The 17847-nt window shown below is 39.8% G+C and overlaps 1 protein-coding gene and 1 long non-coding RNA gene across 2 annotated transcripts; one reads left to right on the forward strand and one right to left on the reverse strand.

Annotated features, from left to right (window-relative positions):
• Nucleotides 1-821: 821 nt before the first annotated feature.
• On the reverse strand, nucleotides 822-7954 carry LOC110675855. Its single transcript, XR_002499853.1, has 2 exons — nucleotides 7849-7954; nucleotides 822-992 (listed from the first exon to the last, which is right to left on the reverse strand). It is a non-coding gene; the product is annotated as an uncharacterized LOC110675855 (long non-coding RNA).
• A 6762-nt stretch (nucleotides 7955-14716) lies between these two features.
• On the forward strand, nucleotides 14717-16617 carry LOC5574421 (ATPase ASNA1 homolog). Its single transcript, XM_001661388.2, has 5 exons — nucleotides 14717-14855; nucleotides 14935-15060; nucleotides 15127-15426; nucleotides 15714-15972; nucleotides 16036-16617. The coding sequence occupies exons 2-5, from the start codon at nucleotides 14948-14950 to the stop codon at nucleotides 16387-16389; spliced, it is 1026 nt and encodes a 341-aa protein (XP_001661438.1). The 5' UTR covers nucleotides 14717-14855; nucleotides 14935-14947; the 3' UTR covers nucleotides 16390-16617.
• The last annotated feature ends 1230 nt before the right edge of the window (nucleotides 16618-17847 follow it).

Consider the following 17847-nt stretch of genomic DNA (forward strand, 5'->3'; position numbering starts at 1 on the left):
GATTGTTGCAGAACTCTGGCCCTTAGTGGCACCATTCATTCGTATCCTGGCAGATACTCTGTGTGGGTGATGGATGGCGCCCGCATACATTGCGATGACAACATTATCAAATACTTGCGCTCATTGGGCATAATTCCCATATTCTTGCCCGCATATTGCCCGTTTTACAATCCCAATGAGATTATCTTTGGACTGATTAAAAGGGATCTGAAACGTACATACACAGAGGGAGACAACACTTCATTATCCATGGTAGTAGGAAGTACGCTAACCAGATTCACTAAATATGATTGTACTAAAATTTTTACAAAATGTGGATATCGCCAAGGTGGAACGTTCAACACTGCGTCAAATGATTTGAGTAACCTTATTGTAACTGAATAACAGCTTTGAATTACCTGAAAGTGATAACAATAAAACGAATAAAAACAATAATAAAATCAAACTTCATTTTATTGACATTGAAAGTTGATAAATTTAGACACATTTGGGAATGAAGGAAAAATTACAGTCATAATCTTTGAGAAGCGTAATGTTCTAAATATGATCGATATCTGGCATGTCAGTAACACGGGAAGCCAGTTTTCTGCTAAACTCGGACTCCTGGGGAGGTAGAGATGTCTGCATTGCATCCAACATAATCTGTGAGTTGTCCACCTTTGCCTTAAGTTCATGTAGTTCCAACTGTAGCTCGTTCAAATCCTTAACAGCAGTCCCGGCTCGCTGGCACAAATTGTTTACAGCCGACTTGAAACTCGCAATCATTGTTTGGACCACTTGTAATCCTTGACGAGTTGCTTGTAAGAGTTCACTTTCGCTCATCGGAGCGGCACGGAATAAATGTAAATACTCATCAGGCGGAGCTTCAGTAATTTGAGCAGCTCGTTGATCGCCAGGTTGCGATAGAATGTAGTTGGCCCATTTAATCCATGAAGATTGGAGAGCTGTGTAGTGGGAGTGCGTCGTTTTCAGCTGGTGGATGCAATTGGGTCCTAAAATGTTTAATGAATTCTTGTTTTTATTTAATAATACGAAAGAGCATGTTATTGCAACTACTTTAGCAAGTTTTCCAGCTCAAATAACGGCTATAACATTTTTAAACTTCAATTTTAAAAATTGTTTCGAATATGAACCTTGACACTTGTGATCTTGTTTGACAGTCACTTTTTCGACAAAAATGCCACAGGGCATATAGTTTGAACACTGGGGTTGTTCCTATCTGACATTTCGGAAGGGACACGGAAAACAAAATATACCCAACATTTGAGTTTAAACCAAAAGGTGTGACAAAATCATAAAAAAATGTTTTTTGTACTTAAACCAATGAAAATCAATTAAAAATTGAGTAAACATGTGTTTCTGCCCTAAACTTAAGCGTTTGGTACTAAAATTGAGACAGGGCTTTAGGACCCTATTAAAAACTTCCTCCGTAGTAGGGGCACCAGCCCTATCTTTCTTCTCGGGGCGAAGAAGCCGTTTATTGATAAGGTCCCAAATTGTGCTTGAAATAACAGATGTGGAATATTTATATACATGCACTTGAATTTCCTTCCCGCGCCATTTCACCACTGTGCGAGAGTTTTCATCAAGTTCCGCAATTGTATAGATCTTTTTGGTTTTTCCTTCCTTGAAGACCACAAATTTGTGCAGGTCACTGACATCTGGGGAGTCCTTCGTCGACCACCGAACTTGTTTCTCGTCGTCAATCTGCTCCACCACAACTTCTCTTGATATGTATTGTCTGCAAACCATCCATATGCAGTCGAGAAGCTTCCGGATTGATGATCCATAAACATCTTGTTTACATACCGGATCCGCAAGATGCTGTGTTTTAAAGAACCGTGAATAAAACACACCTATGAAGTGATACTGGTAACGCTTGTACTCTTTGGGTGACGGATTGATGGTGATGTTTCGTACTGACGGTCTACGGGTTTCTGCGTTCATGTCAGCTTCTGACCATGCGTCGGACGTAGAATTGATGTCGTCTTGTTGATTTTGTTCCGCGTCCGAAGGATCAACTTCTCCGCAACTAGATGGCAAAGGATCATTTTGGAAACCCGGATCCAAATATTCTTCATCCTCGTAGGACATATTCAGTGCACTGCGATCGGAATCAGGCGAAGTAGGATTACCTACCCAACTAACAATTCAGAGCCACAAACAAGCATGCATGTTTAATTATTGTTCAATAATGGTAATGGCAGCTGAATAAAAAATTTGCTCTACAAAGAGCTGAGAAGGTGTTTTTTTAACACACACTTAGATCAATGTTCAACGTTATGCATTACAATGAACAAAAGTTGAATCGCCACTTATTAAACGTTTCCAAAGAGTCTCATTCGACTAGTCAAGATTGTTCTACAAATGAGCTGAATAAGACATGTTTCCCCCAATTAAAAAGCCAATATTCCACTAATCAAATATATATGTATAAAAGGATATTCAGAAGACGAACTAACGTTTTACTTGCGTCGCACTTCAGCTATTCCCACATGTTTAACATAAGCATGAATAAGAGCTGAATAAATCAAGCATGATTTTTCAAATAGGCGTAACTAACATTCGGAAGGATTCGAGAAAAATGCAATGCAATATATTGCTAAGCATTTTAAATCCTATTTAAAATGTTTTGCATTTTTTCTATTACTGTATCTACTATAAGTTGAAAAAAGAACACTGTTTCTAACCACTATTAAACAATTCGGATTTGTTTTGAATTAGATTGAAAAACTGGTAAAATTATCGAATAAACCTTTTTGCTTTGTGCTGCTCACATACACCTTGATGGTTCGTCGATATCATACCTTGATTGATACATACACCTTGCTTGATGCGTCGGTTTGACAGTTCGTTTTTCACATGCGTCACGTCATATACACCAGTATTGTTTTGTAGTTGCACATACACCGGTTTGCAAATTCCCATAAAACTTAATAAAGTTAGTTTTTGATGGCGCAGGTGGACAAACGGCAGCAGAGAACAGCGTATGGGAATCGGGATAGGAAGCACGAAATGATAAACTCGCGAGAAATACTTTCGAACAACTTTTATTTACTAGCGAATAGAAAACACGTTTGGACGCGTTGAATCGAAAAACAGTAATGAAAAATAACCGCCAACATTTGCTGCTGTTGCCGGTTTAGCAGAGATGGATTCTGCAGTCGCATGGAGTTGCATTCTCCAGTTGTGCACACCGAGGGGCGTGCTGATGTGTAGCAGTGCAACAGTGCACCTCCAATAGTTTTTACGTTCAACTATACAACGAATATTGGTTTCCGAATGATTCCAATTTCATCTTAACTAACAGGAGCACCTGACGGAGCCGTGAATAAGAAAAGTAGATGGAGGACAGTTCTTGTGAGAAATTTGGTAAGAAATATTGTCTAGAACCGAATATTGATGGTGTTCCACATCAGTTTGCCGACGCGTCAGCTAGCTGCAGCTGTGGAAATCCGAATTTCTCGATTTCCAACATGTTTAGTGATTCCCAAACAGTATGACGTATCTGCTAATTAAAATTTTATGGATTGATTTTGCATATGGGTCGCTTTACTATGAGCATATGTACGGTGTATGTGCTAGAATGAAAAATGTTGACAGTTGAGTCGCTCTAGAAACGTAGGGTGTATGTAGCCAAATTGAAACACTGAGTAAAGTGCACATAGGACAGAATTGAAATTTATTTCAAAAAAGCGAAAAATGGTTTTAGGAATACTTTTATAGGCTCAATATGTAGATTACGCGTTTGTCAAGCCCATGCAAAGCAAATCTCGATTTGTTTATTTTTGCAGATACGTCGGATTGAAGAATTATGCTTGAAATGTCTTATAAAATCCTAATTCAGCTTCAGTATATTATAAGAACAGTTGATCCAATAGAGGCCAAAATGACGTTTAACAATCACATTGTTCAGCAATAAATAAACCTTGTAAAAGCGATCACACTATAGCTAAATTTCATAAAATGGACAAAATATCCGAAATTCGGGTTGAGTTCCGAATGCATTTCAAAGCTCATAAATTATGCTATCTTAAGAGCATCTTTAACGGGGGCGACTATTCGAGTGATTAAAATGATCACCCCCAGAGTTGTCATTTTAGTTTAGTCACTCATTCTCACACCGGTGGCTACCATATTTAGTAACTCGTTTCCGTACCGGTCGTTGCTTTTTGGGTTAACATATGAGTTGTGAAAATAATGGTGATCAATTCAGGTTGGGAATTTTTGTAACTCTGCTGGCATATCTATTATATTCTGGTGCGGAATTATTAGAATTCCATCGGAAATTTTTGAGATTGTTTATGAATCCGAGTGGAATCCTTGGGATTTCGACTGGAATCCTTGGGATTCCGACTGGAATCCTTGGGATTCCGACTGGAATCCTTGGGATTCCGACTGGAATCCTTGGGATTCCGACTGGAATCCTTGGGATTCCGACTGGAATCCTTGGGATTCCGACTGGAATCCTTGGGATTCCGACTGGAATCCTTGGGATTCCGACTGGAATCCTTGGGATTCCGACTGGAATCCTTGGGATTCCGACTGGAATCCTTGGGATTCCGACTGGAATCCTTGGGATTCCGACTGGAATCCTTGGGATTCCGACTGGAATCCTTGGGATTCCGACTGGAATCCTTGGGATTCCGACTGGAATCCTTGGGATTCCGACTGGAATCCTTGGGATTCCGACTGGAATCCTTGGGATTCCGACTGGAATCCTTGGGATTCCGACTGGAATCCTTGGGATTCCGACTGGAATCCTTGGGATTCCGACTGGAATCCTTGGGATTCCGACTGGAATCCTTGGGATTCCGACTGGAATCCTTGGGATTCCGACTGGAATCCTTGGGATCCGACTGGAATCCTTGGGATTCCGACTGGACTGGAATCCTTGGGATTCCGACTGGAATCCTTGGGATTCCGACTGGAATCCTTGGGATTCCGACTGGAATCCTTGGGATTCCGACTGGAATCCTTGGGATTCCGACTGGAATCCTTGGGATTCCGACTGGAATCCTTGGGATTCCGACTGGAATCCTTGGCATTCCGACTGGAATCCTTGGGATTCCGACTGGAATCCTTGGGATTCCGACTGGAATCCTTGGGATTCCGACTGGAATCCTTGGGATTCCGACTGGAATCCTTGGGATTCCGACTGGAATCCTTGGGATTCCGACTGGAATCCTTGGGATTCCGACTGGAATCCTTGGGATTCCGACTGGAATCCTTGGGATTCCGACTGGAATCCTTGGGATTCCGACTGGAATCCTTGGGATTCCGACTGGAATCCTTGGGATTCCGACTGGAATCCTTGGGATTCCGACTGGAATCCTTGGGATTCCGACTGGAATCCTTGGGATTCCGACTGGAATCCTTGGGATTCCGACTGGAATCCTTGGGATTCCAACTGGAATCCTTGGGATTCCGACTGGAATCCCGAGGACTCTAGTCTGAATCCCGAGGATTCCAGCCGGAATCCCCAAGATTCCAGCTGAAATCCCGAGGATTCCAGACGATATCCCAAGGATTCCAGACGATATCCCAAGGATTCCAGCCGGAATCCCGAAGATTCCAGTCGCACTTCCAAGGATTCCAGTCGGAATCCCAAGGATTCCAGTCGGAATTCGAAGGATTCCAGTCGGTATTCTTATCAAAATCTCTTTCCAATTCCAGTCAGAATCCCGAGGATTCCAGTCGGAATTCTAAGGATTCCAGTCGGAATTCCAAGGATTCTAGTCGGAATCCCAAGAATTCCAGTAGGAATCCCAAGGATTCCAATCGGTATTCTTATCAAAATCTCTTTCCAATTCCAGTCAGAATCCCAAGGATTCCAGTCGGAATCCCAAGGATTCCAGTCGGAATCTCAAGGATTCCAGTCGGAATCCCAAGGATTCCAGTCGGAATCCCAAGGATTCCAGTCGGAATCCCTAGGCTTTCAGTCGGAATCCCTAGGCTTTCAGTCGAAATCCCGAGGATTCCAGGCGGAATCCCGTAAATTCCAGTCGGAATCCCAAAATCCCATAATTCTCCGAAATCGATAAATTCTTACGAGGATTTTCGAATATTTCATAAACTTCTATCGGATTTTCAATAATTGCATCAGATTCCTAGTATTCTTATCAAAATCTTGAAGGTTTACCCGAATTCCCAAAATTTTGAAATTTCTACTTCATGCGCATCAGATTTCCAAAACTCCAACCAGAATTTCATATCCCACACCATATGCTTGAATTCAAATCGAATAGCAGCGCAACTATCGCGCTGCTAAATTTGCTCACCCGATGCTTTCCGAAGGGAGCGCTGTCATTTTGCTACCCCGGTTAGCAGCGCCCGGTACGGATCAGCGTAATGATACTGCGCTATGTAATTTAGTTTAGTCGCGCACCGTTACGGCTGCTCTAAAACTTTTAAAATAGCTGTTCAGAAAATAAACATGGTCAGTCTCCAGAAATGCAGAATTATTGTGAAAAACAAAAATAAACATTAAGCTAAGTATTCCGAGTAGGAGCAAAGTACTGACAAACAAAGCGTGATGTTGACTTGATTGACATAAGAGATAAAATATCTGAAGACAATATCAAAATTTTGTTCCTGGAACTACTAAACCTATGAAAAATTTGATGTACGCAGATCTAATGATTAGCTCACAGCTATTGGTAAAATCTTGCAGAATCTAAATATGACTTTATACTTTCTATTGCTAACCTCTTTTCGCCTGCTCGGGATGTTTTTCCGTACAAGATAAATGGAAATTTCTTTAACAGAATTGATTAAATAAACTCTATAGCCAGCTACATTTGAAATTACATTTCTTTACGACTGAATAAATACTGCGCTCTAAGAAAAATGATTTACTTGGCCATTTCTGAAAATAAAAATCGCATCAAGATATTCGAATATTTTTCTATTCAGGTGGGTTCTGAGGACTAACCCTTCAAAAGATTCAAATATATTCACACAGAGAACTTTTACTTCAATGCATATGTAATAGGTTTATGAAAAATACAAATAAAAAAATAATAAAACTTTAATGTATAAAATTATTTAAGTTAATTAATCAGTTTTGAACAAACTAAAACTTATTATGAAATTAGATTAATCATTTCAGACTGTTTTAACTTTGTGTAAATAAACATTATTTTGACCAACATCGACATAAATTTTCTCACTGTGCGCTAAAAATAGCCGACTGAACTCAGCTTGGATCAGCACTAAACAGCAGCTGAATAATATGCTTGTTCAGTTGTAGATTAGCGTACCATGTGTTGATTAGATGTTGTCGAATAGAAGCTCGAACATGGTCAATATTCAGCTATGAGAAGTTTATATTTTGCACTGGACGGTATAATCATCAATTCTAGGATGGTGCAGATGGCAAGGCATACCGCTGACGATTGGAAGGTCTCGAGTTCGAATCCAGTATACAGGCGATTTTTAAATAGGATTGTTATACTATCATAATAATAGTATTTATAAAGTAAAATGCCTAGAAAAATATTTTTTGTTTTTATTAGTCTATGATTATTTTTAGACCAGCCGTATAAAAGCTGAACTAAATGCTTGTAAAACATTTTTAAAGCTGAAAAATAAAGTTGGTATTCAACGACATGCTTTAAAGTTTCTCCAAATTTGTGTGAACAATGCTTTAACAAAGGTTGGCCATGGAAATTGTTAAAATGTTATAAAACATGATGCTGGATAAAACTGCCATAATGGTGTTTGTTAAATGAGTGAATGTTAGTTGGGTACACTATACCCGGCGTTTTCCATATCTAAGCAATCAAATAATAACACTCATGATTAGCGGAGACGATCAAAAATTCACTAAAACATAGTTTATTTTACCTTCTTGAAACTTTGTATCCACTTTCCGACAAGAAATGCACAATAATAGACGACAGGGAATGCGAGTTAATGTTTACAAACATATTTTTTTATGACAACAAACAGGAAAGGGGTGATTCAACTAATGGATTTGAATAACCCCTCGTTATGAGAGAGTGTTTGAAACGGTCGTTAAAAAAATATCAAAAGTCCATCTTTCAACTGGATGCACAATAACTTTCAAGTTTAGTGAATAAAATAATAAATTTATTAGATTGTATGAGATAATTTCACAACCTTCAGATTAAATGTGGTCAAACCAACGGTAATATTGTAAGTTTGGTCAATCGTTAGAAAATGCAGTTAGGGGTAGTCCATTAATTACGTAAGGGTTGATGGGGGGAGGGGGGATTCTGAGAATTCTTACGCGCCATACAATTAATTTTTTATTTTCATACAAAAAATCTTATCATGGGGGGAGGGGGGTTGAAATACCCCAAAATTTGTCTTACGTAATTAATGGACCGCCCCTTAGCTGGTATTCAAGCAAGAGGGTATGGATGTAGTGCTCATTATAGCGCATCAGGATGCGAATCGAATGCACCACTTCCGAAGTTAGGTATCTCTCATAGATCCTGACTTCCAAAATCCAAAATCTAACTTTGACGAGAACCCGATTCTAACTTTTTATCGCGCGTACAATATTCACCTTTGGTATATATGAATACTACACACATGCAAAACAGTGGTAAATGAGATTTTATTATGTGTGTCAGAAGGATGTAATTTAGTATCGATTCAAATGTGATTGTGTATCTTACAATCGTTGTTACATCGGATTTTTACATTAGTTTTTGCTCTGTAGTAATTTCAAATATGTTTTTAATATACTTCCACGGCACGGAAAATTTAGAAAATTTGGGTTCTGGTTTATGCGTAGCATGCACCTAAACGTAAAGCGCTCAAGTAAAATTTATCTCTTTTACCAAAGCAATTTTGACAGCTGATCCAGTATCAGCGAAGTGTCACTTTTACTTGCGGAATAATTGAGCGGCACATTTTTCCGTAAGGAAAAGTGACTGCTCCATTTGATTTGTACAGCAGGCGTTACCGACGTTATGAAATCAGCTCTACTTCTCAGCAGCGTACAGCTCAAGTAATTTCGGTAGCGGAATCATTCCTTGACTGTTTCTTGTCCTATCCTTTTGCACAGTACTTATGATCAGCGTACCGGCCATTAGTTTTTAACGTAGATTCAAAATATTTGAAAAAAAAAAACTGGATACCGCTAAACAAGTAAATTGAACTTTTCAGATAAACGTTCTACACGGTCGTTTTCGAATACCCTTTAATGGGTAAAAAATACGCATTATCAAATAGCAATCATATCTGTCAAAAAATGGGGGAATTTCACCATCATGAAAAGGGTAAAAAATACTCATTCTTTCAACTCACATACAGTGTTAAAAACTGGTGAAAATTTACTCATTAATGGGTGAAAAATTAGTTGAAATCGAAAAATCATTCCTGCGCGATCACCATCGGTTGACGGAGGAGCCATTTGTTGAGCCATACCAACTTCCAGGACGCCAAGTACCCGCAAGTTAGTATAATTCTGTTCACAAATACCATATTCAAATATAAATATTGAAATTGTATATTAATTATACCAAATTTCTTTCAAATTTCCAGATCTTCGACGAAACTAAAAGACGAACTTTAAAAGATGCTAGACGCATCATTCACAGACCTGTGTCTGAATATTAATGCCTATATTTGTAACCAAAATGGGAATTTAAATAAAAAATGGAACAAATTATTCTTTGATTCTTATATTTTTATTGCGGCGCTTATTTCAAATCCACATCCAGCGGCGGCGGTAACGCGCAGAAAATATGCGCGCAATTCAAACGCAACGTCAAAATTCAAGTAGGCTTGGATTTTTTCGTTCTTCATGGACGCAAATGTTTCACATTTGCTAAATCTGAAACATTTGGAGATTTTCATTATCACTGCGACGGTATATCGACATTTTCAGATAATCGCATTACGTGGATTTATCTTGCAGAGCACAATACTTTACATGATGAAATTCTTTTGTTTGCATTATATTAAAACGCCCAGCAAAATATTTTTGCCAAAAAAGGGTATAGGCCCAAACGCAATGATAGCGGAACGGCAACGGAAAGCGGAACCGGTTCGCTAGCATAGACTACAACAAGCTTGTCGACTCAGTGTTAGTTCAATTTCATTCGTTGTCAGCTCAGTCGAGATAGTGTGGTTCATCCTGGCGAACCGGTACCGCATTCCGTTGCCGTTCCGCTATCATTGCGTTTGGGCCTTATATTTTTACCCTTTTCGTAGAACACTCAACACCTCCACAATGGGTAAAAAAATCATGGTTGCGATGGATCTTCATCGTGAACAATGATCGACGCATCTTCGCGATCCAACATTCGCCAAAATTCATTTTTCATTTTTGCGTCACGAAGAGCATCGCAAAAAGCGAACGGATACAACGCCGAAGAAGCAAAATGAACACACCGATAAGTGGTTCGAGAAGCCTTTCCACTCTTAGGATTCATTTATCCACGCGCTATTCATTCTCGTGATTCATTGCAAGGTTGCTTCTTCTCGTAAAGTCAAGCAAACACTCCACGCTAAGCCAGCCCCACGCAGCGCATATGTTAAAGCTACACATAATGAGGCAACCAATGCAGAACTGGCTGACTGAGCGAAAATTCTGAGTAGGTCGCACTCATTCTGTGAGTTGCCGACGTTTTGGCCTTCGGCTGTCCGGGATCGATGGAAACGGAACTGTCAATGATATCCCGCGCGGCAGCAAACAGTTGGCCGTTGGTAAGATGGGGAGGTTTTTGAGATGTTTTCTAGCGAAAAGCCGGAAGATGGTCGCAAATACGAAAGTTTTTTCCCCATTTTCTTCTGCTTCGGCTATTCAAATGAAAAAATCTCTGAAAATCTTTAAAATTGGAATGTTTTTTTTTTATGTTTTCAGTAGCAAAACAAAAATGGAAATGAATTCCGCATTCCAAGCGTTCCTCCTCTGTGCGCAATTCACTCATTCAGTTTTGTTTACCACCGTTTGCACAAAACTGTGTACAGCCCCTTTGCACAGAATCTGTGCTGCACTAAAAGAGGCCAATTTTGTGCGCTTGGCACTCATTTTTGAGCGGAGCAAGTTTAGCGTGATTGTTGCAAGCCCACATGAAGATGATCGAAATGAATATTTTCCTGTTCTTCGCGAAGAGCAGGCACCGTGGATCGTACCGTTCACATTATCGAGCGATGGAAAATCACCCGATGATAGCGTCGGGAGAAACAGCGATCCGAAAATGAAACACGAACGAATGAAGCGCCCGAACGGTTGTTTGTATTTATTCGCAGATTCTGTTTTGATGCCTACGAAAATTCATCGTGCCTCGCGTTTCCGATCGATGTTCAGCAACATTGAAAAAATACCCATCCATTGACATAAACCGCTTTTACCCGTTAAACCTGGTATCCACATCCTAAGTAGAGCGGTCAAGTACAATTTGTTGCTAATTACCAAAGTAATTTTGACAGCTGATCCAGAATGAGCGAAGTGTCACTTTTACTTGCGGAATAATTGAGCGTTTTCCGTACGGAATAGTGACAGCTCCATTTGATTTGTACGGCAGGCGTTACCAATGTTACGAAATCAGCTCTACTTGTCAACTGGATACAGCTCAAGTAATTTGGACAGCTGAAGTATTTCTTGGCCATTACTTGTCCTATCCTTTTGCACAGTACTTACGAAGTGGATACTACCCATAATTTGGACAGCTGAAGTATTTCTTGGTCATTACTTGTCCTATCCTTTTGCACAGTACTTACGAAGTGGATATCAACCATTAAGCTAAGTATGCTGTTTCGCTCAAGAAAAGTAAAAACCTCTGCGGAAGAAAATGGTCAAGAAATTTTCTACAGTGAGCTCCATTTGAAATGACATTTCTTTTCAACTGCGTACTGCGATCAAAGAAAAATGTTTTCTTGACCATTTCTTGCAAGAAATTTTCCACGCATCGAGATAGGCGATTACTTTTCTGTTGAGGTGCATACTTTGCTTTAAAGAGTAACCCGTGTTTAAGCTAAGTATGCTGTTTCGCTCAAGAAAAGTAAAGGAATTCCTTGACTGAATGGGTCAAGAAATTTCCTACGGAGAGCCCCCTTTGAAATGACATTTCTTCACAACTGCGTACTGCGATCAGAAAAATGTAATTTTCGGAACCATTTCTCGTAAGAAATTTCCCACGCATCGAGATAGGCGATTCCTTTTCTTGTCAGTAGCAAACCAGCCTTTACTCTTTAAATGTGGAGAGGCACTTCTAGCGGAAATGGGTGAATTGTTACTCTTTAAAGGGTATTCGCAAACGACCGTGTTATAAAAAAAACAAAGTTTTGATGGGGGTTCATTCAAATATTACGTAACGCAAAAATTGTCAATTTTAGACCCCCTCCCTCCCCCACGTAACAGCTTTTGTATGGAAAATTTTAAATTTTTGTATGAACCGTAACACTATGTAAGACCCCCTCCCTCCCCCTGTCGCGTTACGTAATATTTGAACGATCCCTGGGTTGAGCTAAATTGTGAATCGGGTCTTTTCAATATGTACTCTTGTTCTGTTTCAAAAGCTCATACATTTTACTCTGGACCATCTGAACATCCAAATCCTACACTGTAAGGTCAAAGTACCCTTTAAAGGGTAAAAAAGTACCCTCTTTGAAAGAAACTAGTTTAACTCATAAAAAGAGTAAAGGGCCTGTACTCTTTAAAGAGTAAACGGCTTGTACGTCAGTTTAAGGAGTAAATTTTACCCATTATTCTGATTTGATTTAACTTGGATAACGGGTAAATTTTACCCCTTTTTATTGATTAAATTTTCCAATGCGAGATATCGGTTAATTGAGAAGGAAGGATGCTGAGAAATGTAAAATACCTTTAATAACACCAGTTAACTTTATTTATTATAAAAACATCGAATACAAATTGATGCGCTTTCAATCAGCATATACATAGCTTTGGAAGCGAAATGAATTCTTTTTCCTGGACCTTGATTCATATTATGTGGCGCCGGAACGTCTCGAAGTCAACATGGCTAATTTTCTCAAGCCGATGATGTTTGGCATTCCAAGTCCCGATAAGTCTTCCGGTGTATTTCCTGCGTTCAAACCAAAATATTTTTTTTTGTGAGCCCATTCATGCTATTTAAAATATATTTCGCTTCATTTACCTTCATTTCCTTGCATTTTTCGGCCAATTGGGTCCTAAAATTTTAATGAAATCTTGTTTTTATTTAATAACTTGAAAAAGCATGTTACTGTAACTACTTTATCAATTTTTCCCGCTCAAATAATGGCTATATCATGTTTAAACTTTAATTGAAAAATTTGGTCCATAAATGAACCTTGACACTTTTGATCATGTTTGACGTTCGCTGAGTCGACAAAAACACCACAGGGGTTTTAGTTCGACCACTGGGGTTGTTCCTATCTGACATTTCGTAAGGGACACGGAAAACAAAATACACCCAAAATTTGAGTTTAAGCCAAAGGATTTGACAAAATCCTGAAAAAATTTTTTTGGGCTTAAACCAACGGAAAACATTAGAAAATTGAGTAAACATGTGTTTTTGACCTAAACTTAAGCGTTTGGCACTAAAATTGTGACAGGGCTTTAGGACCCTATTGGTCCTAGATTCCTCACAAAAACTTAAACAAATGAAACTTTTAATTCTAATGTTGAGAAACATTTGCTCAGCACGAGCTGAAGACAATTTTCACCCATTAAAGAGTATATCTTTGGAACAAGAAAATGGGCAAAAAATACTCTTTATGTGAAATTAAAAATTACCCGTTATTTTGACAGCTCCATATATCAGGAAAAAGTGGGCATTTTTTATACATTAATGGGTACTGCCGAGTTTACAGTGTACTCCTGCGCTACACGCTCGTTTAGATCTACTCAAAAGTGAGTAGATTTCGACTCACTTCGGAACAAAGTGGAACTGCTCAAAAGTGAGTAACACCATCGTTACTCACTTTAGAGTAACATAGTCAAATGTCAATATGGGAGTAACACTTACTCACTTCGTTTAATCTGAAATTTGCGAAAGTGAGTAGATGTCACTCACTTCAGGAAATAATAATTTTGGAAATAAATGTATTATGTTATTTATAAAATCAGAAGAAATATACAAAGAGCATAACATTTATTCATTATCTCATATATAATACATAATAATAATACATGATAACAAGTAAAAAAAATTGTGATATTTGTGTTGAAATTTTCGCTGCTCTGGAATGGATCCCCGGATGTTATAAATATCTGGGGCATTGATGAAAGTCATGGAGGATGTAGTTTGACCGATCCAGTAGCCTTCCCGGTTAGACTGTAAAGAATTGTTAATTAGTCCAATAAAAAGAACGAAGGTAAAACTTACAGTTTTTATTTTTTTTTGCGGTTATTTGATCAAAACCTTGGTCATTTTCAATCCGACCTCGCTTCACTTGATATCAGGATTATTGACTTCGCAGCACTAATCTGGAATTCGCCGGTTGGACTTCCGAAGCGCTCTGCCGGCTCGGCTTTTATCTCGACTGTTTTTGAAAACAGTCCGACATCACGGCGACGGAAGAAATTTCACCACAACGGAGGATTTGTCAGTTCGAGCGCGCGAAATTTTCACAAGTCTTTGACGTTTACAAAGTGAGTCAAATATGTTTGTGTTTACTCAAAAGTGAGTAAGGTCGTTTTCTTTCATGGTTGAGTAAAAAGTTACTCACTTTGATAAAATAAAGTTACTCACTTTTGACAGCTAACTTGAAACTTCAAAAGTGAGTCAAAGTTACTCTCTTTTGAGTAGAATTGAACGAGCGTGTACGATTTTTTGACAGCTGCTCGAGGGCAAAGGTTTTGCAAAGTGAAACTTTGTTCTGCGAGTGTTGAATCCGAAAGGCAGACGTGTTTTATTAGAATTAATCAGGTAAAAATGACTGGAATTTCATAATTGTTGCTAGTTTTTCGTCCGCGAATCAAACTGATACAGGGGTTTGTTCTTCCAGGCTTCCGCTCAGAATGGATACCGATTTCGAACCGCTCGCCCCCAGCCTGGAAAACATAATCGACCAGGAAACGCTCAAGTGGGTTTTCGTCGGCGGAAAAGGAGGTGTTGGCAAAACAACTTGCAGGTTTGTTGAAATATGATAATTACGTGTCTTTTCGATTGGACAATCGGGGAACCTTTTTCGTTACAGTTGCAGCCTGGCCGTGCAGTTGGCGAAGGTACGGGAATCGGTGCTGATCATCTCGACGGATCCGGCCCACAACATTTCCGATGCGTTCGATCAGAAGTTCACGAAAGTGCCGACCAAGGTGAATGGGTTCAACAATCTGTTTGCGATGGAGATTGATCCTAATGTGGGCCTGAACGAGCTGCCGGATGAGTATTTTGAGGGGGAGAACTCTGCGATGAAGCTGAGCAAAGGGGTGTTCCAGGAGATCATTGGCGCCCTACCGGGAATTGATGAGGCAATGAGCTACGCGGAGGTGATGAAGTAAGTGCTTAGGATATTATTGAATAAATGCAATATAACATTTTTAATGCAAACGTTGCTGGTTTCTGATCAAAATAATGCTATGATATAATGCTTGTAATTACTTGGACTGTTAAGTGCAAAGATATCTTATATTCTTATATCAAAATTAAAAAACTTCAACTGTTCAGAAGACAACTCCTTTCTAAAATAACGTTGAGGCATCGATATTTAAAAACGCACGAGTTCCAGGTTCTGAATTAGTGATTGGGAAAGATAGATTGAATAAATGACTATCTTCATTGCAGGCTAGTGAAGGCTATGAACTTTTCGGTGGTGGTATTCGATACAGCTCCCACGGGTCACACACTGCGACTGCTGTCGTTCCCTCAGGTAGTGGAGAAGGGGCTGGGAAAGCTGCTGATGTTAAAAATGAAGCTGGCTCCGTTCATATCGCAAATGGGATCGTTGTTCGGAATGCAGGATTTCAATGCCGACACGCTGACGGGTAAACTGGAGGAAATGCTGACCATCATCCGGCAAGTGAACGAACAGTTCCGGAATCCGGTAAGTGATCCGGCAGAGTTGGGAGAAACATTCGATATTCACATGGCAATGTTCATTTTTCAGGATCAAACAACCTTCGTCTGCGTTTGCATTGCCGAGTTCCTGTCGCTGTACGAAACGGAGCGATTGGTGCAGGAGTTGACCAAGTGTGGCATCGACACCCATAACATCATTGTGAATCAGCTGTTGTTCCGACGGGAGGGGCAGGCTCCTTGCGCGATGTGCTCCGCTCGCTATAAGGTGCAGGGCAAGTATCTGGATCAGATAGCCGATCTGTACGAGGATTTCTATGTGGTTAAGCTGCCTTTGCTGGACAAGGAGGTTCGCGGTGTGGAGAATGTGAAAAAGTTTTCGGAGTATCTGATCAAGCCGTACTGTCCGAATGGGACGAATGAAACGCAAGAGCAGGACAAATAGTAGGGATCAGGATTATCAGAATGTAAGACATTATGTATAAATTCCAGCTTATCAACTTTTGTTTAGCAGCACGTCTTCTTTAGGTTTTTCGGAACGGTGTTCAGATTATGTCGCAGATTTTGATTTTCGCACAGTTCCGATCAACAGGTTATTTGATATTCATTTCGTTTCAACACGAGAACAAATTTCGGGTAATATAGCTGTACATTAAAAGTGTTACATGGTAAACTGAATGATTGCTCAGTTAGGAAAGAAACACTCCGGAAAAACATCATTCCTTGCGAAGCGCTTGTACGATTTGGTTGGGGGGGACGTCATTTGGCATAAAGTCATTTGGCATAAAGTCGTTTGGCATAAAATAATTTGGCATAACGGTCGTTTGGCATATAGTCATTTGGCATAATGGACGTTTGGCATAATCATTAAAAACTGAGTTGCTATGTTTTTGGCATTACCATTGCTAACATTCTCATATGTTATTTTCCCTTCTTTTGGTCATAGGCTGTTCTTTCTCATTACATTGTTGAACTAGTGGTTTGCATTGTGAATACTAACATTTTTATTGACAATTTTGCCTTCTTTCCTACGTTGGCATTATAACTACTAACATTTTCATCGACGATTTTCCCTTCTTTTGATCACCAGATCTTCTTTTAAGTAACACTATTTAAATTTCTAATTTCTTTTCTTTTATGCCAAACGTCCATTATGCCAAATGACCATTATGCGAAATGACCACATGCCAAATGACTTTATGCCAAATGGCTTTATGCCAAATGACTTTATGCCAAGCGGGGTAGCCCCTTACAAAACAAAAATTATATATACTCACAATCCAATAAAAACTAAATTTATTTTGAAAAACTCGCCTATCAACACGCCGTCGGAAAAACGTCTCAAGCTCAGTATCCCCCGCTGTTCTAAAACCCCACTCGCGATACGAATGGGCAAAAATGGGAAGGTCAAAAAGTTTAGACCATGCGATGCTGTTTCCGACTCGATCGGAGGGATAGAAGATCGCTCTCTCGGTACTTGTGGCTCGTGGAATACGGACGTGTTTGGCGAGATTAAAGGATACCCGATATTCAGTGTGCGTAGCCGAAAGTGAACCCCAAAATCTTAATTAAAAACCTAATAGCCTAATTTGGCCGCGAAGAAGATTAGTGGAACGGAGTGGAGTGAATAGTTACCCGGGAGTGCCCAGCGCAGTCGAGAAGTGTCAGGGACCAGGTGAAAAGGCCCTGAGGTGTGACCGCGTGTTTCTGGCGTGCCCCGAAAGTAGCCAGTGTGATGTACCGGTGGAGGAAGAAACGAAACCTCTAAACGAGACCCCAAACCCGAAATTAGTGTGGGAATAGTACGGTGAGGCAATTTTGCTGGCCCGCTGATTTGAAGTGTCCGCGCGGTGAAGTGGTGTGAGCGAAAGGCGTCCAGCATCCGGCGGCATAGGCCGTCGTA

Source organism: Aedes aegypti, chromosome 2, assembly GCF_002204515.2.
Source record: "Aedes aegypti strain LVP_AGWG chromosome 2, AaegL5.0 Primary Assembly, whole genome shotgun sequence".
NCBI classification, from domain to species: domain Eukaryota; kingdom Metazoa; phylum Arthropoda; class Insecta; order Diptera; family Culicidae; genus Aedes; species Aedes aegypti.

Bases quoted from the DNA above. Each gene is read 5' to 3' on its own strand.
- LOC5574421 (XM_001661388.2), top strand. From the start codon at position 14,948: ATGGATACCGATTTCGAACCGCTCGCCCCCAGCCTGGAAAACATAATC. The intron at 15,061-15,126 runs GTTTGTTGAAAT...TTTTCGTTACAG, and splicing joins GTTGGCAAAACAACTTGCAG to TTGCAGCCTGGCCGTGCAGT. The intron at 15,973-16,035 runs GTAAGTGATCCG...TTCATTTTTCAG, and splicing joins ACGAACAGTTCCGGAATCCG to GATCAAACAACCTTCGTCTG.